Source organism: Danio rerio, chromosome 19 (genome assembly GCF_049306965.1).
Source record: "Danio rerio strain Tuebingen ecotype United States chromosome 19, GRCz12tu, whole genome shotgun sequence".
NCBI lineage: Eukaryota > Metazoa > Chordata > Actinopteri > Cypriniformes > Danionidae > Danio > Danio rerio.
The window spans coordinates 40,741,225-40,764,626 of NC_133194.1; the positions used below are offsets into that span (position 1 = coordinate 40,741,225).

The following is a 23,402-nucleotide window of genomic DNA, read 5'->3' on the forward strand; positions in this document are numbered from 1 at the left end:
TTACTGAAGGCAAAAGCGAAGGCGACATGATCCCACAAACTAACAGACTATTTGTGCAAACACTGCTGTTTTGTTTTTAACCACTTTTTAGGAGCACTACTAAAAATATTTAGATTACTTTCTGATTTTAGGCTAACAGGTAAATCATTCCACAGTTTGGCTCCCTTTACAGAGAAGATAGATTGACCAAAGGAGGTCTTACACTTTGGCACTAGACAGTCACCATTAGCAGTTGCCCTTGTAACTCTGAGAGAGGTTTGATGCCTTCTGATTAGATCAGAAAACACTATTGAAACATGATTATTTAAACATTTAAAAACAAATTTAAGATAATTAAATTTAATAAAACTATCAAAACTAAAATGGTTATGTTTACATAAAACTTCACAATGAAGTTATATAATATATTGAGTCAATAGGCTTCAAACTAGTTAAAGTGGCTTGTGACCAAGATGTAATGCAATACGTCAAGTGAGAGAATATCATTGTGTGCATGTATAATTTAGCTATGTTAATGTTAAAAATGTGTTAATGTTTTTATGTTAAAAACCTTCTAATAAAACAAAAACAGTTTAAACTTGGCTTAAATTTCTTATATTTTTAACAGGACTATCAAATTTTAAATGAATGTCCAGAGTTATGCCAAGATGCTAAAATTCATTCACTTTTTTATAACTTTATTTTAATCAGCACCTCAAATGGATCCCCTACAGGCCTATTTCTTATACAGAAGCACATAGAAACTGTAGTAGACTGATTATAAGTAGAGTGTTATTTTGGGGTTAGGGTAAGTGTAGGTTGACATGTACTTGCAAAGTTTCTTATAGTCAGTTAAATATCTGTTGAAGGAGCAGTATCAACAAATATTAGGCAGACAGTCTACTAATACTCAAATGGACCCTCAAAATACCAAATGATGCAGTTGTGCAAAACCAAAGATGTTCTCTCACCTAAAACTTTTACTGTGCTGCCTTAAAAATCTCAGCTACTTCATTTTGGTAATCCCACCGCAATTTCAATACAGATTACAAGTAAAGACAAAAATTGCAGTCAGACGCATTGGAATCATGACAGAAGTTTTCATTTTCTCAGAGAGACTTGAAGAATGAATCTTTGAATCAAACTGTGTGGAAAAATCATTGCTTTCGGGAATATACATATATATTACTGAACATTCATAGTTTAAATACACAAAGACACACATCAAAATTCAAAAGGAGCAAACAAAGAAGACTAATCCGAATTTCATCATTTGTACAATGGCTGTTTACGGCTTATTTTTGTGCATAATGTCGAGCATTGAAAGCGTAAATAAAATAACTATGGTAATTTCACGCAATTTCACAATAAATCAGCCAATGATGGTTCCAGTTCCACTTGGCTCTGATAGCGCATGTACCGTTTGAACCTGGAAATAAGAAAAAAAAAAGAAATTTCTTGACACAGTCTCACCACACAAGAGATGGATTTCCCTCTCCAGGAAACGAATGAACAAAAAGAGCATTCAATATGTAATTACCTGTCATAGACACAGTCACACCGGTGAAGGGAATTCAATATGCACCCGTGACACTTCCGGCGTAATGTGATGGAAATAAGTGTTTGTTTTGGGTAGGTGGAGGGGGAGGGGAGTTTAGTATGCGTGTGCGTGTAGTTTAGACGTTTGTTGGTGCAGGAGAAACTGCATCTGCTTGTTCATTATGGTCATAGAACAAAATGAAGGCATGGGGAGATGTTTCGTTTCATGGACCCAAAAACATTGTTTACGACACTTAAGTTTATCTCAGACATTTCAAAACATCTCTCTCTCTCTCTCCATCTCCCTCGCTTTGTAATGGTTGTGTGAGTCTCACTCAATATTTCTCATTCTTATTAACTGCATGGGTGCAATTTATTTTCCTCTCAGGCAACGGAGGTGGCTGGGAATGTGGGAGACTCTGCTCGCCGCTGATAAGCAAACGCTCACACACAGGCCTGCAGGAGGGACCAGATTTACCAGGAAGACAATGTCCACTAGGTCACATACGTGCGCTTACACACGGACACACGAGTGGAGTAATTTACTGCGCCAACATAGATAAACTTAAATAAACAGATAAACAGACTAACACTCGCTTGTAGGAGCCAAACACGCGCAATCGTTCGATATATCAATGCTTTACTGTGTACACATGCGCAAAATAACATAAAAAGCAAAGGAGTTTGTCATTGGAAGTGAAAAACAATTAATAAAAGGGACAGTTTCACCAAAAAATCTAACTGTTGTAGTCATTTGCTCAACAGCATGTTCCAATTTTGAACAGTGTAATCAACATGGGCTCATTCTGAAAATGTAGCCCTGTGTACATTTCTGGAGATCGTGAATTAAGGAGCAAGAAGTATGTATGGCTGAAATACATTTTTTTAAAATAAGTGGTATCGGGTAGTATGATGCTGTTCCTATTCATGCTTACCAGCTGACCACTTACCTCCGTATGGACGGCTTTCCTGGTGTTACCAGTTTGTCAAGTTAGCACGCCATGCACGTCAGTGGACTTGAGATGCAGAGAGAAGTTGACGTGGTTCAAGTCCGGTGAAGAATGGTTCCAGAAAGCAGGTAAGACAAAAACAGAAGCCAAAAAATAAAACAAACAAGTAAATAACAGGGTGTGAATGTGGTAAATCATAGTAAATATCAGGCGAGGGCTTTTCTTTTTCTGGATTGCTTTATAAATTTGTTGGGTTTAGGAAAGAGGGAGGGTGGGTCAGTTAATCGGTCAGTCAGTTAAACAGTCAGTCAACAGCAGCCTCTAGTGGATTTACGTGAGAACAGCAGGCATGAATGGCACTCGTTAGAGAAATTTGAGATCTGAAAAAGCATACACAGCATCCTCTGCTGGATTCGCTAAAACAAAAACTGCCAAAAATGTAGCTCCTGGGACGTATTTGATGGTCTCCAGAAATGTATATAGAGGTACGTTTTCAGAATGAGCCTGGGTTGAATGTAACACTTTACTTGAAGCGTGTGTTTAAAAGACATGATCAATTAACCGTGAGATGACATGTTATGAATGTGATTAAATGAGATTTCATGGGTATAACAACGATTATTTGCTCAGTTATGTCATTTTAAATGCAAAGATGACAATGTTTGGTATCACAACTTGACATAAACAAATACATCCGGGTTTTGTCTTTGTCATGATACCTTGACATTACCAAGACAACAAAACTTGTCATAAATCTGTCATAAACATGATTATCATATATTTATGTCAAGTTGTCATAACAAACCGTGTCATCTTCACATTTAAAATGTCCAACATACGCTCATTCTGAAAACGTAACCCTATATACATTTCTAAAGATCAGGAATAGCCAGAAGTAAAGAGAAGAGTTCTTCAACACATTTCTAAACATAATAGTTTTAACAACTTATTTCTAATAACTGATTTATTTTAATAATATTTTACCAGTTATTTTTCAAGACACTTCTATTCAGCTTAAAGTGACATTTAAAGGCTTAACTAGGTTAATTAGGTTAACTGGGCAGGTTAGGGTAATTAGGCAAGTTATTGTATAATGATGGTTTGTTCTGTAGACTATCGAAACAAAAAATAGCTAAGGGGCTAATAATTTTTACCTTAAAATGGTGTTTAAAAAAATAAAAACTGCTTTTGTTCAAGCCAAAATAAAACAAATAAGCCTTTCTCCAGAAGAAAAAATATGATCAGACATACTGTGAAAATTTCCTTGCTCTGTTAAACATCATATAAGAAATATTTATTAAAGAAGAAAAAATTCAAAGGGGGCTAATAATTCTGACTTCAACTGTACGTTAAGCTGCATTTTGTCTTTAAAATGAATGCTACCGGGCTGTATGACGGCGTTCCTTTTCACACTTACCACACTTGTTAGAGGCCGCTTACTTCTATTATGGACGGCTTTCCTGCTGTTAGCAGTTTGTCCAGTGGCTCGCCATGTACGTTGGCGGACTTTAGATGCAGAGAGGAGTTGACCATGCAAACAGAAGTCAAAAAATAAGGTAAACAACAAAATAACAGGGTGAGAATGTGGTCACATCTGAAACCGTGGTAAAAATCATGCAACATCCATACACACTCATTCAGACATGTACTACGGCCAATTAAATTTATTCAGTTCACCTAAGCATGTCTTTGGACTTGTGGGGGAAGCCGGTGCTATCTCCACACAGAAATGCCAACTGACCCAGATGGGACTCGAACCAGTGACCTTCTTGCTGTGACTCAATCGTGTTTCTCACTGCGCCACCGTGACGCCCTTCTTCCAAATTATTAAACAAAACAAATATGATTTAAATGCGATATAATGTGGGAACAGTGATGTGATTTGTGCTGCTTAGTTAGTGACTAGCATTAAGAAGAAAGTTTCAGAACTGAAAGAAAAAAAAAACCTGTAATGATATTCCTCCCTAGTTGCTTGTTTGTGTTTATGTCTAGGAGCCGAGCAAAGCAGCAGGACGATAAGGGAGAAAAACGACAGCGCACACTGTGGCGTCAGGAGCACAGAGACGTCTATAAACTAAAAGAAGCACTGCACTGTCGGAATATGACAGCCAATCCATCAGGGAAATGGAAGCTCTGTCTACTGCACCAAGGAGAGAGTGGCCAGAACTTTTATAAATAGTCACACATTTTTAAGGGAAATTGAAAGTTGTCAGACATATGCTTTCCAGTTTTTCTGTTGATCATCCAAGTGGCCGCGCTGGCTGAATATGATTGAAACATCAAGGCATACAAAGTAGGAAGGTTGAAGGCTACATGGAAGGTTGGCTGTAGTGCATGAGCGCGATGGGATGGTTTTATTGCTGGTCTTTTATATTAGTGGTTTCCCAAACAAGGAAAGGCAAATAATTAATAATTTAATCAAATGTAATAATATTGATTACTGTAGGAACTCTGAAGTGTGAAGAAAATTTACTGTTTTTTTTCCCTACTTAAAGATGAGGCTGTGAAGAGTGAGTGGTTGAAGTTTATATTTGCAAAAATACCTCAGCATTATAGCCCCAGCTTTGTGCTGTGTTCTTGTCATTTTTCTGACGAGTGCTTCAGCAATCTACACACTTCCAACAGGCTATTCATCAGCCGTTTGTAAAGGAAGGATCAGAAAAGACTATTGATGTATGGGACTTTGTCAGAGCTTGACAGGAACTTTACAGTGCACAGTTCATGGACCAGTTCCTTCCTACATTTCACATGTGTAAGTAAGTGCAATTAAAATTGTATCCTCATTTTCTCTTGCTTGCAAATTATGTATTTAATTGTGTTTTGTTACTTGTAAACACTTGTACTGCAATATGCTGGTGTTTAACTGCATTGCTTTAATGCCCTCCTGCATTAGGCTCACACATACACTATGCACTCTGACTACAAAAATGTTGATAAGCCGTGCTGGGGTGCATTTCCCAAACAACGGCATAACTCGTGGCTGAACTATCATAGTATGATGCATCGTTTAGGAAAAGAACAATGTAGTAATGAGTGTTTTCCAAAACCCGTAGTTTCTCTGTCGCAGATCCATCATTTGAACCACATTAGTTATAGTGTAAAGCGCCCATATTGATGCTCTAAACGGGGTGGAGTAACAACTTTAGAAAAGAACCTCATCATTTCTTTGAGCAAATTATATTGTTTAACACAAACACGCATTTAAAATAAAATCCAATATTAATTTTGCTAAAAACATGTACTTGTTTTCCATATTAATTGAAATACATGTAAATGGCACATATAGGGCCTATGTTTCCTTTACAAATATTATCGAGTATATTCCATAGTCTATTCTAAATTAACATAAAATTACTTACAAAAGCTGACACATATTCTAATCTCATATATAAATCATAAATAATAAATGAGGCTGTTTATTAAGAAATAAAATCTAATATTTATTATTTATTAGGAAATTTAACAAAATTCTACTTTCATAATGATATTGATGATGATGATTATTATTATTATTGTCTACTATTACAGTTTGACAGTTAGTGCAGAAATGTTTTAACCAACAGGTCCATGTCTTATACAGTACAGATACACTTAATAAATAATCTACTATAAATTAAAAGCATAAACTAAAAAAAAGCATTAACGTATGCTATGTTTTTGTTTTCACAAGCTTTGGAGACATAACATAAATTCCACTTTTAAATAATAGGTCACCTTTCGTCATGAGCCACTGCTGTGTTCAAAATGGCATAAATGTTTTCAAAGTGCACTCCGAAGGGAGCGCAATTGTAAACATGAAGACCGCTAAAACTGAACTGTAAAAATACTTTGAAAGCAAATTGCACCTAAGAGAGATGACCTTAATGTTTTTTTTATTTTTAATCATTCCAAGTTTAATTGTTAGAATGTTTTAAATGAATAGGGCATAGGGGGGATAAGTGGGAATAGAACACAGCTAGGAACTATGTTTCTAACTACAGCTCCAGAGGTGTGGTTGCAAGTGCACAAGTTTGCGACGCAGTTTGCAAATGTTCGTTGGAGCGATGGATTTGGAAAACGGCAAGTCAATGAACTATGTTTGTAACAATGGAACTTGTGACCTTAGTTGGCTAGTGATGGTTTTTGGAAACGCACCCCTAGGCATTTCTCTCTGTCTCACGCTGAACGCAGTCGACCAATCACAACAGACTGGGTCATCGGCCCAATCAGCGCAGATTAGCATTACGCTAAGGAGGAGTTTGTTAACAAATGAATGGCTAAACAAATCAAATGGGAGTCGTTGGGATATTTAGGTAAAAATAAATGCAGATTATAAGACAATGCATCCTGCATGCGTATCAGTCTGTTGGAGACCAAAATATGACCTTTTTAATGCATAATAGGGGCTCTTTAAAGAAATAAGCTGAAGGAAAGTGAGTGAGTGTAATATAAAAAAGGTTCTTTATTAGAATCAGTTTTAGGCCAGTTCACCCTAAACATTTTAATTGTCACCATTTTTTACTCACAATCACTTGAGCTTTTATTATTTTATTCTGCTGAAAATTCTGCTTTTGCATGCATAAAATCTCAAAAAATCAACATAGGCTCATTCTGAAAACGTAGCCCTATAAACATTTCTGGAGATCGAATTATGTAGCCAGAAGTACGTATGGCTGCAATTCTTCTTTTAAACAAACACTACAGGGCGATGACCAATAGACTGATCCACCCTCCTACTTCCCTAAACCCAACCAATAGTGTTTTCAAAAGCAGCAATTACCCAGCGCCCACCTACTTTTCTAAACCCAACAAACAGTTTTAAAAAGCAATCCACAAAAAGAAAAGCCCTCGCCTGATTTTTACCACGTTTTCAGATTTTACCACATTCTCACACTGTTATTTACTTCATTCATTTATTCATTTTCTTGTCAGCTTAGTCCCTTTATTAATCTGGAGTCGCCACAGCGGAATGAACCGCCAACTTATCCAGCAAGTTTTTTATGCAGCGGATGCCCTTCCAGCCGCAACCCATCTTTGGGAAACATCCACACACACATTCACACACACACTCATACACTACGGACAATTTAGCCTACCCGATTCACCTGTACCGCATGTCTTTGGACTGTGGGGGAAACCGGAGCACCCGGAGGAAACCCACACGAAGGCAGGGAGAACATGCAAACTCCACACAGAAACGCCAACTGAGCCGATGTTCGAACCAGCGACCCAGTGACTTTCTTGCTGTGAGGCGACAGCACTACCTACTGCGCCACTGCCTCTCCCCTTGTTATTTACTTGATTCTGTTTTTGTCTTACCTGCTTTTAGAACTGTTCTCCACCGGACTTGAACCCTGTCGTCGTGGTCAACTCCTCTCTGTGTCTCAAGTCTGCCTACATACATGGCAAGCTAACTTGACAAACTGGTAACATCAGAAAAGCCACCAATATAAAGGTAAACGGTCAGCTGGTAAGCACGAAAAGGAATAGCATCATACCACCCCATAGTGTTTGTTTTACAGATGAAATACAGCCATACATACTTCTGGCTACATAATTCACAATCTCCAGAAATGTATATGGGGCTACGTTTTCAGAATGAACCTATGTTGTGTAAATCAGAACAGAAATAATGGTTGCTGTTCTCTGTTATGCAAATAGCTTATTTTGCTATATCACTTTACTTGTTCCACATTTATTTACTTGTTTCTTTGTGATCAAGCCAAGGCGAAGTAGGGGCAACCAGATACAATATGGTCTTGCAATACAGCTGCTCAACATAACATAAGAACCGGTTGATTAGTGTCTAGACATAGTCGAGAAGATGTAAAAATGTCAGGATGTTTTAGACTCTGGTTAACACGGGTGCTATCTCAGATTCAGTGTGCATCCAAATTCAATCAGAACTTTCATGCAGAACATGGGGGCTTTGAATTTTTTTGAGATATATAAATATATAATAAATAAAATATGGAAATGATCTTTGAGGATACAAAAATGAAATACAAATTTCACTTCAAAGAGGAAACACAGTGTATCTAATTCAAAGAATAGCAGAAGGGAAATAGGCAGGAGAGGCGGTTGATTAAAGTTGAATATCTCCTCATGTGGAAATGTTATGCAGACTTTTGAGAATGCATGTTAAAGGGAAAGTATCCCGAGGCTCGGGACAAATATGTTACATGGACGTGTGGTCATCCTTTCATCTGTGTATGGCCAGCGAGGCCTATGCTATTAACCTCATCAGAACTAGCGTGGCCTGCAAGTCAAATATTATGCCGTGTCCCGAGGAATGTTTCCCACTGTTCTTTTTGGACAATAACTGAAGCCGCATGAAAAGGAAGTTTAACTTTGAAGTAACTGCTAGTGGTTGCAAAAGCAATGGCAATGTAGAGGCACATTAGGCTGACTACCAATTAGAAGGAGGTGTTAGATAAAGGAGGCCTGAAAATCGCATGAGTCATTTAATCCATCGAATGGCCTACATAGACTTATAATTACTGAATGAATATGATTTTAGCACGGGTGTAATGATACACAAAAATACATGTACCTCAGTATACTTTTTTGTTACAAGATAAATGGTTATTTTGAATTAAACAGTGGTTCATTCATTCATTCTTTCGTCTTCTTTTCGGCTAAGTCCCTTTAATAATCAAGGATCACCACAGCGGAATGAACCGCCAACTTATCCAACATGTGTTTTATGCAGCGAATGTCTTTCCAGTTGCAGCCCATCAATGGGAAACACCCATAGACTCTTACTCACACAAATACACTATGAACAATTTAGCTCACGCAATTCACCTATAGCGCATGTCTTTGGACTTGTGGGGGTCCCCGGAGGAAACCCTCGCGAACATGGGGAGAACGTGCAAACTCCACACAGAAATGCCAACTGACACAGCCGAGAGGCAACATCGCTACCCACTGCACCACCGCGCCACCCCTAAACAGTAGTTTGCTTAACAAATTGAGAATGAAGTTAAATGAAGTTAATACAAAAGCAACATTGCGAAATACTATAATATTAAACGGTACAATAAAAGAGCCCAAAGTATTAAATTAATTTCTATTTATTTTTTAAATATAGTTATCAACACTCAACTAGATTAAAATAATATGTAAATTGTCTAAATCTAATAATGAAATTAGGCCGTCCTATTCTTTGTAATCTTTTACAAAATTCATATAGAGGAATTATCGGTTTGTAAACATTCAGGATGCCCGCACAGCGAGATTGCAGAAAAACCAGGAGCGCTAGCATTTACAGCAAGGGAATGACATCGGATGCAGCACAGAGTTTGTTGTTGTATTAGTTAAGATAAATTGATTACATATAATATATATTATTTACATAATGCTTTCAGCGTATTATAACAGCTTGTCGCCCAGTGATAAGCACATTAATGCTGGAAAATTAATGTTAAAGTGAGCGGCGTTCTTCTGACAGGTCCATTTGCGATAGCAACCTCCCAATGGATATTGAATAGGATGAAATGGCCAAGCATCCAGCCCCAAATTGAAACTCTAAGTGATTTTACAAGAGTGAAGTTAAAGGCCTACAAGTCTTTGGATGCCAACAATTTTGTTCTGTGTGGTCCTGTGCAAGAAATATTGCTCCATGATTACCAGATTCAAAACTTTGTAGTGCTAAAAACCGAGGTTCTGCCTAGCCAAAGACAAGGAAAGAAGATGAAACTGTACAAGGCATGGGTGATCATCAACAAGCAAAACAACTGCATTCTGACAGCGAACTGCACCTGTACAGGAGGGTGTGTGAACTTACACTTTTACATTTCATTCTTAGCATTCAGTGTCTGCAGTTTAATTAGCCATATTTAACTGTTTTTGCTGAAATCATTGCTGCAATCAAAAATCGAGTAATGTGTATGATTCAGCATAGCGTGAACTTACCTGATCTGAAATTAGAACTGCTGAGTCAAGCTGTTTGGCATTAAAAAGCGGTTGGCATTAAAAGCAGTGCGGTATATGGTGAAATTTAAGTTTTTACTTTTGGAATTTGGACTATCGAATTTGGCATCTCAACGCACAACACAACATGTTTGCTATTGCAACCGGTCTTTTTTTGCAACCGGTATGCGTGGTTGAACCTGTGTGATGACATGTGCGATGTAGGTTGGTTATTCCCCTATACACTGATAAAAATGATTCATTGGATTTACTAAGGTAAGTGGTTGTAAACAGTTTATATGGGCTATATTTAAGCAAACTAATAAAATTAAATAATTTAATTAAAAATTTTAACTAAATAAAGAAATGTTCAACTTAATTTGTTTGCTTCAATCATTTATTCATTTTCCTTTGGCTTAGTCCCTTTATTTAACAGAGGTCACCACAGCAGAATGAACCACCATATCGAGCATATGTTTTACACAGAGGATGCCCTTCCAGCTGCAACCCAACACTAGGAAACATCCATACACACACACACACACACACACACACACACACTAGGGCCAATTTAGTTTGTTAAATTCACCCATAGTGCATGTCTTTGGACTTTAGGGGAAACCAGAGCACCCGAAGAAAACCCATGCAAGCACGGGTAGAACATGCAAACTCCACACAGAAATGCCAACTGACCCAGCCAGGACTCAAACCAGTGACTTTCTTGCTGCGAGGCGAAGTATGTATGATGATGTATAAATGCACAGCAATGCGCAAGGTATGCGCTGAGGGTCACGCCGATCACTCGACACAGAACTGAAGAATAAACCAGGCTTAAGCTGAAAAGAAAATTAATCAATGAAATGAAAATCATAGTCTGATTTCCAAATGAGTCTGAGTTAGACTTTTCCAAAATCTATGAGCTTGGTTCTCTGCAGTGACTCAGAAACTCACAGTGCGTCAGCCCCCTGAGTGAATGGCTGCATGCTGTTTTGAAGGGCTCATCCCTATGCCCTAATCCCTTCAAAGGGTTTACCCTCCAGAGTGAGAGCTTCAAGGGGATGAGTGGTGTAGGGGACCAGAAAAAAAACGCACTTCTGTATCATCTTGCATCATATGCATGACAAATTAAACATGCACAAAGAGTCATGGGATTGAGAAGTGTCCATCACTCACACCTTTCCAAAATCCTGCCTTCCAAAGGGGCCTTTGAGTGGCTAGTTTGGAGCACTTCAGATTGGGACGGCCCTTCATGATTATCCTCATGCGGAAGTGCACATCAGAGGTACGTTTATCCCATTTGGAATGCATTGCATGGCTCTTATAAGCCTATTCTTTTTTGCTGAATGCAGTACAAACAGTTAAAGGGATAGTTCACCTACAAATGAACATTTCCTTACCATTTATTCACACTCAAGTGATTCAAAACTTTCATGATTTTTTTCTTCTGTTGAACACAAAAAGAGATATTCTGAAGAATGGTGTAACATTGACATGCATAGTAAGAACTAAAAAAAGCAATGGAAGTCAATGTCTGTTTTTTCCAACACAGGCTCATTCTGAAAATGTAGCCCTATATACATTTCTTGAGATCGCGAATTATGGAGCCAGATGTGCGTTTGGGTGCATTTTATCTTTAAAATGAACGCTACAGGACGATATTTCAACTATTCTTTCACACGTACCAGCTGACCGATTACCTCTATGGACAGCTTTCCCACTGTTACCAGTTTGTCCAGTAGCTCGTTGCATACAGTGCATCCGGAAAATATTCATAGCGCTTCACTTTTTCCACATTTTTTATGTTCCAGCGTTATTGCACAATGGATTAAATTAATTTGTCTATATAAGGTCTCGGGGTTGACAGGGTTGGCATGTCAAAGCACAAACCAAGCATGAAGACAAAGGAATTGTCTGTAGACCTCCGAGACAGAATTGTCTCAAGGCACAAGGCTGGGAAAGGTTACAGTAACATTTCTGCTGCTCTGAAAGTTCCAATGAGCACAGTGGCCTAAGTGGAAGATGTTTGGAACCGGATGCCCTGTATGTCGGTGGACATGAGATGTAGAGAGGAGTTCAGGGCGATGACGGGGTTTGAGTCTGGCAAAGGATTGTTCCAGAAAACAGGTAAGGCAAAAACAAAATCCAAATAACAAAATAAACAAAATAACGGTGAGAATGTGGTAAAATCTGAAAATGTGGTAAATATCAGGCGAGGGCTTTTTCTGGAATTTTTTTAAAACATTGTTGGTTGGGTTAAGGGAAGGAGGAGGGTGGGTCAGTCAATCAGTGATTCAGTCAGTCGACGGTGGCCTTTGATGGATTTACTTGAGAACAGCAGGCGTGAATGGCACTCGCGAGAGAAATTTGAGGTCTAAAAAAGCATACAGAGTGGCCTCTGGTGAATTTATGAAAACAAAAACTGCAAAAAAAAAAAAAAAAAACGGAGCTCCTGCAGGGACGCAGCCGTTTAAATCTTGTTGGCTTGAAACTTCCGGTTTTCTTCACTCCTATTCATTTTTAGATGTTAAAAACAGCTTCTTACGCTGCTTGATGAAACAAGCTGATATTTTCTCATTATTTTATCCTGCTTTGTCTGTATAGTCATGCAAACACTTGTTTGTAGAGCAAGTAGTTTGACCAAATTAATTCTGCCATTTATTATTCCTTGTCATTTCTCCCATAGGCAACTGAATCAGAAGTTCTGAAACAAAAGCAAAAACAAGCACATTTCCACATTGAAAAATAAGGTCAATAGGGCTGTTTTCAAAATAAGCCTAGGTTGATTTTTTCCAACATGCTTCAGTATATCTTCCTTTGTGTTTAACTATAGAAATAAAACCAAATAGGTGGTGGATGAAGAAATGATGATTTCTTCACTTTAATTCTGACTCTGAATGACGTTTATGAGCCATTTCTTTTTAATGGATCAAAAACATTCATGAAAAGGGCATAAAATTACTCACAGTAATTACTCTGCATCTCCAAATGCCAAATTTGAAACCGTCTTACTCACTAATTGACTGGTAACATTTTTTAAAGAAATTATAGCAATTTCTTTAAGAACACAGGCTGGTTTAGAGACAACATTAAACCACAAAGACTGCATTGTAATTATATAAATATATACAGTAATTACATTCTCAGCACTGTGAACTTTTGATATTAGCAGACGTGTTTTCTGCGTCTTGAATCAACTTGGTTTACAGTACATGATCCACATGGCTCCACAATTGCTACACTCATATAAAATGTGTCTGACAATGCAACATTTACCAAAAATCTTTCTATATTTATTTGGTAAAGCATGTATAGAGGAAAATAGGCTAATTTCACAACTCCCCAGTATAGTTAAACCGTTGGTATTTACCATTATTAAATCTATTCAGTCAATCTTTAGGTCGGGCCGGAGCGCTTTTACCTTAGCATAGGGAATTTAATTAAATTATACCATTAGCATCTCACTCAAAAAAATGACCAACGAGTTTTAAAGCTTGACTCTTTTGTAGATATATTGTGTACTAAAGCCAACAGGAAATTGAACATGGCTATTTCCTATAGTCCGATATGGTTAGGAAAAATAGCAGAAGCAATAAAATTACCAACCCAGGCTCATACTGAAAACGTACCGCTTTATATTGTACATTTCTGTATAGAGCGCCAAATACGTCCCAAGAGGTACACTTTTTGCAGTTTTTGTTTTCACGAATCCACCAAAGGCTGCTGTGTAATCTTTTTGAGATCTCAATTTTTTTCTTGTGAATGCCATTTTTGCCTGCTGTTCTTGCAAAATCCACTAGAGGCCGCTGTCAACTGAACGACTGTATGACTGACTGATCAACTGACCCACCCTCCTCCTTTTATAAACCCAACCAAGAATGTTTTCAAAAGCATCGATTGACCTGCCCACCCATTTCCCTAAACACAACCGACAGTTTAAAAAGCAATCCAGAAAAAGAAAAGCCCTCGCCCTGATTTTTACCATGTTTTGAGATTTTACCACATTCTCACCCTGTTATTTATTTGTTTATTTTATTTTTTGGCTTCGGTTATTGTCTTACTTGCTTTCTAAAACCGTTCTTCACTGGACTTGAACCCTGTCATCATGATCAACTCCTCTCTGCATCTCAAGTCCGCCGATGTACATGGCGAGCTAACTGGACAAACTGGTAACAACAGGAAAGCCGTCCACATAGACGTAAGTGGTCTGCTCCTAGCATGAAAGGGAACAGCGTCATTATGCAGTACCTGAAAGTAGTCCCCAGCTAGGGAACGTCCAACAGGATTGCAAAGTTCCTTGATTATTCTGCTGGAATGTGAGTACACTTACTAGTCATATTGGTCTAAAAATACCAACTTTTAATTTTCTGTCGATCTTATTACACAATATAACTAATGAAGAGTTAAGCTTTAAATAGGAATTGTATTGAAACTTTGGTCATTTTAGAGTGAGATGCTAATGGTCTAATCCGATTTGATGTTGTATGCTAAGCTAAGCTAAGCTAAAAGTGCTTCTGCAATATGAAAAATTGTAAAACTGTGGTAGAAAAGCCTATTTTCTTTTCAAATAAAGTGTTAGTCTATAACATGGCTGAATAAACTCAAATGCATCTACATAAGATGAGAAATAAGAAGTTTATCAAAACGTATTGTGAAAATGCATATGGATGAGCCGGTATCAAGCTTCAAAAAGGATAACAATTCCTATATGACTCACAACCCATATCCCAAGTCTTCTGAAGCCACACGATAGCTCTGCATGAGGAACAAAGAGCGAGCAAACGATGACAGAATTTTCATTTTCGGGTGATCTATCCTTTTAATGGCTGTGTTTTGCTCGGATGAGCTCCACGCTAATCATTTCGACAGCTTTCACAAGAATATTTCTTAACTTCTCTTCACCAATTAATTTCAAGCATTTCAGCTTCCAATTGAATAAAGGGTCATGCTTTGGTATAGATTGTCTCTTTCCTGAGGAGTAAATAATCATATCTAAAATGACGATTAAATTAGCACAGCCCTGCACATGGAGGGTGACATTAAGATAAAACCCAGATAACATCTCCACACGGGGCAATGTGTTTGTAATCAAATTCACTCAATTTCAGCCACACGCTCTAGTGGAAAAAGCAACGGGCATCTCAGCAAAGATAAACGGTGGCCAACGTGGTATGATTTACGCCATGTAAACGGGTAAACATTTCAATTTAAATGCAAAACATTAAACTGGTGGAGGCAGTCGATCAATGTAAGCATTCTGTAACATACTTCTTTAGGGTTCATAAATAATGGCCTGTGCAATTACTCCTCTTCAAATGAGGTTTTAAAACCGGCATGGCACAGAATGTCTTTATAGTAATGTTTTTTTATTTCCTAAACCTTCTGTTATTCTTGTTTTTACTGTAATTGCTTCTGTCTTTTGCCTCATCAAGCTGACAGATATCTGCAGCAGGACAGTTTCTCAAGATCTCCATGTGGGTTTCTCCATTTACAGCCTCTCGGTCCATCACTGATTTCCTCACTATATTAGATTCTGAATGGTACTGCATATAGGGATGTGCAATATTTTCTCAATGGAGATCAACATTAGAAAACAACCAAATCCTTAAATACTCCTAAGTAATCTTAACAGTAATAAAATAGCCAAGGTTTCATATATTCTGAATATATGAATTAATTTTTCATATATTCGCTGTATAAAAAGCTTCAATGAGAAATTTGAAAAAGAACACTGATCAAAATTAGAGAAGATAACATTAGAAATTGGTCATTTCAAATCTGTAATTTTTGCATAATTGCATCTTTACAATTGCATTTATTTAAGTTTCCCCAAAAGTTGGTCGTCCACCAAAGACAAAGTCACGAGAGAGCAGGATAATGCAGAGAATCTCAATGAGACACTGGTTCAACAGTAGTTATGACATATGAGAGACTAGTTATGTCCTAATAGACACTAGTTTTGTCCCATGAGAGACTAGTGATATCTAGTGATGTCACATGAAAAACTAGTTGTATTCTACAGGAGACTAGTGATGTCTAGTGATACCCTATGAGAAACTAGTTCTGTCTAGTTATGGCCTAGAAACTAGAGTCCCAAATGAGAAACTAGTTATTTCCTATGAGAGACTAATGATGTCTGGTGATATCTTATGAGAGACTTGTTTTGTCTTGTTATTTCCTATTAGAGACTAGTTATGTCCTATGAGAGACTAGTGATGTCTAGTGATAACCTATGAGAGACTAGTTATGTCTAGTTATGTACCATGAGAGACTAGTAATGACTAGTAATCCCATATGAGAGACTAGTTATGTCCTCTAAGAAACTAATGATCTCTAGTGATATCCTATGAGACACTAGTTATGTCCTATGAGAGACTGATGATGTCTGGTGATGTCCTTTGAGAGACTTATGAGGACTAGCAATGTCCTATAAGAGACTAGTTATGTCTAGTTAAGTCCTATGAGAGACTAGTTATGACTAGCAATCCCATATGAGAGACTAATTATGTCCTATGGGAGACTAGTGATGTTTGTTGATATCCTATGAGAGACTAGTTATGTCTAGTTATGTCCTATGAGAGACATATCATCATATAGTCTTTCATAAGACATAACTAGTTTCTTATAAGATATCACTAGACATCACCAGTCTCTCATAAGACATAACTATTCTTTCATAAGACATCATTAGACATCATGGTAGTGATGTTGTGATATCATATAAGAAACTAGTTATGTCTAGTTATGTTCTGTAAGAGACTAGTGATGTCTAGTTAAGTCTTATGAGAGATTAGTGATGTCTAGTGATATCCTATGAGACACTAGTTATGTCCTATGAGAGACTGATGATGTCTGGTGATGTCCTTTGAGAGACTTATGAGGACTAGCAATGTCCTATAAGAGACTAGTTATGTCTAGTTAAGTCCTATGAGAGACTAGTTATGACTAGCAATCCCATATGAGAGACTAATTATGTCCTATGGGAGACTAGTGATGTCTGGTGATATCCTATGAGAGACTAGTTATGTCTAGTTATGTCCTATGAGAGACATATCATCATAGTCTTTCATAAGACATAACTAGTTTCTTATAAGATATCACTAGACATCACCAGTCTCTCATAAGACATAACTAGTCTTTCATAAGACATCATGGTAGTGATGTTGTGATGTCATATAAGAAACTAGTTATGTCTAGTTATGTTCTGTAAGAGACTAGTGATGTCTAGTTAAGTCTTATGAGAGATTAGTGATGTCTATTGATATCCTATGAGAGACTAGTTATGTTCTAGAGAATAGCAATGTCCTATAAGAGATTAGTTATGTCCTATGAAAGACTTATAATGTCTAGTGATGTCCTATAAGAGACTAGTTATGTCCTATGAGAGACTAGTTATGACTAGTTATGTCCTATGAGAGACTAGTGATGTCTAGCAATGTCATATGAGAGACTAGATATGTCCTACAAGAGACTAGTGATGTCTAGTGATATCCTATGAGAGACTAGTTATGTATAGTTATGTCCTAGAGACTAGTGATGACTAGCAATGGCCTATAAGACATAAGTTATGTCTAGTTAAGTCCTTTGAGAGACTAGTGATGACTAGCAATCCCATATAAGAGACTAGTTATGTCCTATGAGAGACTAGTGATGACTATCAATCCCATATAAGAGACTAGTTATGTCCTATGAGAGACTAGTGATGACTCTCAATCCCATATAAGAGACTAGTTATGTCCTATAAGAGACTAGTGATGTTCTATAAGAGACTAGTCATGTCTAGTTAAGTCATATGAGAGACTAGTGATGTCTGATGTCCTATAAGAGACTACTCATGTTTAGTTAAGTCCGATGAGAGACTATTGATGAGTAGCAATCCCATATGAGAGACTAGTTATGTCCTATGTCTAGTGATGTCCTATGATAGACAAGTGATGTCCTAGTTTCCTATGAGACACTCGATACAGTATGCCCTTTAAGAGAATAGTTACTGTAGAGACTCATTTTTGACTGCTGTAATCTTCAGAAATTTTGTTTGAATCTTTCTTCATACTTCAGTTTTGTTCTCTAATTTGAGCCATTGAATTATTGCCTTATTAGATTGATTCAGGAACAATGCTAAATGCTAAAATGTGCTGCTCTTTCTTTGTTGGTAACTATATTTGTTACATGATATAATCAACGTATGCGATTGCTCTTACGCACTGATATTCAGGGAAAAAAGCTCTCTTGATTTTGTGACATTAATTAACCATATAATATCCTGAATATAGATATTTCACGCAGAACTGGAGAATCAATATACAGTATATAAACGAGTAAACTGCACCATTCTTTATATGAGATGCAGAAAAATGCATTAGAAATGAAATACAGCCCTAGAATGAATAAAAAAAGTGACAAGCATCTAGCTGCATATTCACCTTGGCAAATACGAAGCATCGGTTTCATGCATTGGCAATATCACATGTCATCTGCAATGGAAAATGCTGGCAATAGAATGGTGACAGTGATGATGACGATGATGCTTATGATGATATCCGAAAAGTGTTTTGATGCCAAGGGATAAAAAACGGTGGCTTTCCAGCACAATACAGTGCCATTTGTCATCAGGCAAGGACAGTCGTAATCATCCCTTGCGCGTGCCTTTCCCCATCAGTCTTCCCCTCGCTGTGTATCAGGATCAATCTAGGCTCATTTATTTTAATCGTCTCCTGTTTGCTAAACTGGCAAAGTCAACAGAGGACGACAGAAACAAGTCTCGCTACCAGAACAACCCAAAAACAGTCATTTTTCTTGTTATTCTGCAAATTTTTAATTGTTTTGAAGCTTGCTTAAACTTAACGGGTGTCATTTAATTGATTTTACTCATTTTATTATATTTAGGGTGTGTTTACCTCAGAACAGAAGCCTTTAAAAGTTACTTTAAGCTGTATAGAACTGTCCTGAAAAATATCTAGTAAAATATTATTTACTGTCATCATGGCAAAGACAAAATAAATCAGTTATTAGAAATGAGTTATTAAAAATATTTGTTTAGAAATGTGTTGAAAAAATCTTCTTTCCGTTAAACAGAAACTGGGGAAAAACAAACAGGGGCATAATAGTTTAGGAAGGCTTTTCTAAGTTTTTAAACTATTATATTTGATCAAAGTCACACAAGTGGCAATTTCACATCTGTCACATCCATAAGGGAGAGATGTCACATCCATAACAACACTTTTTCCTCATAAATGTGAAAATATTAAATGAAATAAAACCAATCATTTTTGTTTATAGTGAGCAACTCTTCTCCTTTTGATTATCATTGTTTCTTTTGGGATGTGCAGTTTAATTTACAGAATTTCTATTGTACTAAGTATGTTGTATTCTGTAAACCCGCAGACTTTTTTTTGTTACATCCAATAATATTTTCCACATTTAAAGTACAAAACATGTTTACAGATTGATATTTTTTATGGTCCCTTAACTCTGTATAATGTATGTATAATGTCTATATAATGTTTATATCATGTCTAAATGTTAATATAAACTTTTTTATTTTTTAAGCAAATTTATGTTTTGAGTTTTTACTCCAAATGTCACATCAATATGGCTGGAATTGCTCATATATATATATATATATATATATATATATATATATATATGGCGTCACGGTGGTGCAGTGGGTAGCACAATCGCTTCACAGCAAGATGGTTGCTTGTTTGAGCCCCAGCTGGGTCAGCTGGCATTTCTCTGCGGAGTTTGCATGTCCAACCCTGTGTTCCTGTAGGCTTCCTCCAGGTGCTCAGGTTTCACCAACAGTCCAAAGACATGTGTATAGGTGAATTGAATAAGCTAAATTGGCTGTGGTGTATGTGTGTGAATGCAAGATATATATATTAACAATTGTCAATTAATTCAAATTGTTAAGCAAAGAACTAAACTCTTTGTGTAATCTGAATCAAATTCACTTTAAGTGCATGATAAATTATGCTTATTGTGTGGCAACAAATAAAGAGAGAAAATAAGAAAATGGAGATGAATAACAGAAAGAGCTTGGAATATTTACTTTAGCTTATGGTTGTGTACACAGTTATTATTTGCAGGAAACAAGGACTAAAAATTACAGAAATTCAACGTGAGAATTAAACGAAAATGTAGTTTGTTGCACACACAAAGAAAACATGACATGCAAATGTGAGCATACTGTATTATAATATTGCATTAACATTTGTTTTAGCTAAGTAACAACAAATATGAGAAAATAGCCCTTACAGAGTCTTGAATTTAACCACCAAAAAGATTCTTGCTTAACATTTCTCTGCTTTTTACTGTGATGGTGGCCTTCAGGGGCTGGTTGCATTATGAATTACTCACTGTTACATTAATACTTTTTTTTGTAGCCTACTCTTTTTGTAGACCGTAGCACAGCATATAATTATAACATTAGTGTTACTTATAATATTTTGCTATAAAGTTGTGTTTGAACACTTTTACATTTGTTAAAATCAATTAAATAAATGCTACTTTTTATCAAATTAAATTACAAACTATGGGAAAAAATATAAAGATTTTTTTATATAGTTATAGTTATTTTATAGCTATTAGTTACTGTAAAGCTAAGGCAATCTTTCTAAATTCTCCGTAGTGGATGAGTGTAAATGACAGTCTGGATAAGTTGGCGGTTCATTCGGCTGTGGCGACCCCTGATTATTCAAGGGATAAAGCCGAAAATTAATGAATTAATTAAATAACTCTAAAATGTAATGTTTATTTAAAACATTAGTGTTTTGAAACTAAAGCATTACAACTACACTGGAAATTGGAAAGAGTTAACGTGAAAAAAGTTTTGAATTTTAAATTTGCCTTGTTTTACCGTGATAATGCTTTGTGTTCACCTATTTTCAAAAACAAAACAAAAAACAAAACAAAAAAACTTATAATCTGAGAATTAACAGTATTAATGAATATACTGTAGTGAAATGGCTAAAATTTAAATGTTTTAAAACTTATAATCAATTAATTTTACTCACAGAAATTTCCAAAGGCCCAAAATGGGATGAAAATGAAACATCAACATTAAAATGTATTGTACAATTAACTAAATGTAACATTTAAAAAAATAATGGTTGGAAAAAGTGCGGCATTGTGGCACAGTGGATAGTGCTGTCTGTTGCCTCACAGCAAGAAGGTCGCTGGTTCGAGACATGCGGTACAGGTGAGTTAGGTACACTAAATTCTCTGTAGTGTATGTGTGTGAATGAGAGTGTATTTCCCAGTGCTGGGTTGCAGCTGGAAGGGAATCTGCTGCGTAAAACATATGCTGGATAAGTTGGCAGTTCATTCCGCTCTGGTGAGCCCTGATTAATAAAGGGACTAAGCCGAGAATAAATGAATGAAAGGTTGGAAAAAGATAAACGATGTTTATTAAAAGCCTTAAAGCATTTACAAATGTACCTTTTCTTTTTATTCATTTTCCTTTGGCTTAGTCTCTGATTTATCAGAGGTCACCACAGTGGAATGAACCGCCAACTATTCCAGCATATGTTTTACGCAGCGGATGCCCTTCCAGCCCCAACCTAGTACTGGGACACTCATACAGTATTGCATTTACTCACACACTTATACACTACGGCCAATTTAGTTAACGTTTATCTAATTCACCTATACCGCATGTCTTTGGACTTGAGGGGGAAACCAGAGCACCTGGGGGAAACCCACATGGCAAGAACATGTAAACTCCACACAGAAATGCCAACTGGCCCAGCCGGGACTCAAACCAGCAACCCTCTTGCTGTTAGGTGACAGTGCTACCCACTGAGCCACCGTGCCACCCTTTTCTTTTAAAGAAATATTTATGTCTTATAGACAAACAACAGACCCAAATGGTTTTATGAGAATTTAGCTTACCCAATTCACCTATAGCGCATGTATATCTTTGGACTTAGCTTACCCAATTCACCTGTACCGCATGTGTTTGGACTGTGGGGGAAACCGGAACACCCGGAGGAAACCCAAACCTACACAGGGAGATATTGCAAACTCCAGACAGAAACGCCAACTGACCTAGCCGAGGCTCGAACCAGCGACCTTCTTGCTTTAAGGCGACAGCACTACCGCCCATTTTAGAGATATTTAGGAGAATAAAAATATATACCATATCTTTTCGTCGTTAAATATATGAAACAGAACTGATGCGGCGGTTGCCATAGTTCCCAACTCCTCATTCCTGAGCTGAACGTCAGCCCTTTGCGTACACGTGATACGCAAAACCATCGACGTAATACGCAGAACATGAGCTGAGGAGGCGTTCGTTGTACCTTTGTCCAAGCTAAACAAGAAAATCACACAAAGTGAGTAAATCTCGCTGTTACAGTATACATTTTGAAAGAGAACAAATAGCACAACATAATCACCATCAGAATTTACCTGCTGTGGTTTGAAATGTGTGAAATACGCGTTAATATTTAGCACGAGGCTACTGGAACGTTTGCTTGATGCTAACTGATGTGTAGTTCATCTCTCCATCACCTAGCTTTACCGACACCGAGTATCATTAAAATAATATCAGCTGTTCTTAGTTGTTAGTGTGTATACCATGTTATCTTTGTTTGTTTTATTTCCGAGAAACGAGTTTATTTTAATCAAACACCCTGCAGTATTTTAATCAGTGAGTTGCCTACAATGACAGCATCCTGTTATTTAATGTCATAGAGCTGTGCTGCACCTTTAGCCAGTTTAATGTGTGATTGATCTGAACTACGTTTTGAAATCATCACAGTCTGATGTCGTTTGCATCTTTAAAAAAAAAGAGAAATTTATGACATTGAAGATATTTTTTACATGATAGGATAGTGTTAAAGGGATAGTTCAGCCCAAAAAGAAAATTGTCATTTACTTCTAGAGGTAAATTTGGCTTTTTATAGTTAAACATTCGTTCAATGACAGCTTGTGACATGCTCCTTATATTGTTTACCGTGGTACTTTGAATATTCGATATGGAATCACATGCAAGTCTGACTTCAAAACAACATTAGCACTATATATTTGACTGAACAATGT

General features: G+C 36.9%; 1 protein-coding gene and 1 long non-coding RNA gene across 18 annotated transcripts in view; one reads left to right on the forward strand and one right to left on the reverse strand.

The window, feature by feature from the left end:
- Window positions 1-943: 943 nt before the first annotated feature.
- Window positions 944-22,583, reverse strand: LOC141379160 (uncharacterized). 3 transcript variants are annotated; one of them, XR_012395189.1, is made up of 4 exons: window positions 22,498-22,583; window positions 3,886-3,974; window positions 2,469-2,534; window positions 944-1,408 (listed from the first exon to the last, which is right to left on the reverse strand). It is a non-coding gene; the product is annotated as an uncharacterized lncRNA (long non-coding RNA). The 3 variants fall into 3 exon arrangements; XR_012395190.1 differs by lacking the exon at window positions 22,498-22,583 and adding an exon at window positions 4,146-5,953; XR_012395191.1 differs by lacking the exon at window positions 3,886-3,974.
- A 42-nt stretch (window positions 22,584-22,625) lies between these two features.
- The window catches only part of phf14 (PHD finger protein 14), a 160,011-nt gene continuing 159,234 nt past the window's right edge, over window positions 22,626-23,402 (forward strand). For 14 of the 15 annotated variants that reach the window (XR_012394576.1, XR_012394575.1, XR_012394577.1 and 11 more), the window contains exon 1: window positions 22,626-22,693. Coding sequence is in view for 6 of the 15 variants with exons in the window: in XM_005159688.6 (XP_005159745.1) it covers window position 22,693 (1 nt within the window). In the remaining 9 variants the exon portion in view is untranslated. The remainder of the gene's footprint in view (window positions 22,694-23,402) is intronic. The other variant, NM_001423773.1, reaches the window with a different exon arrangement.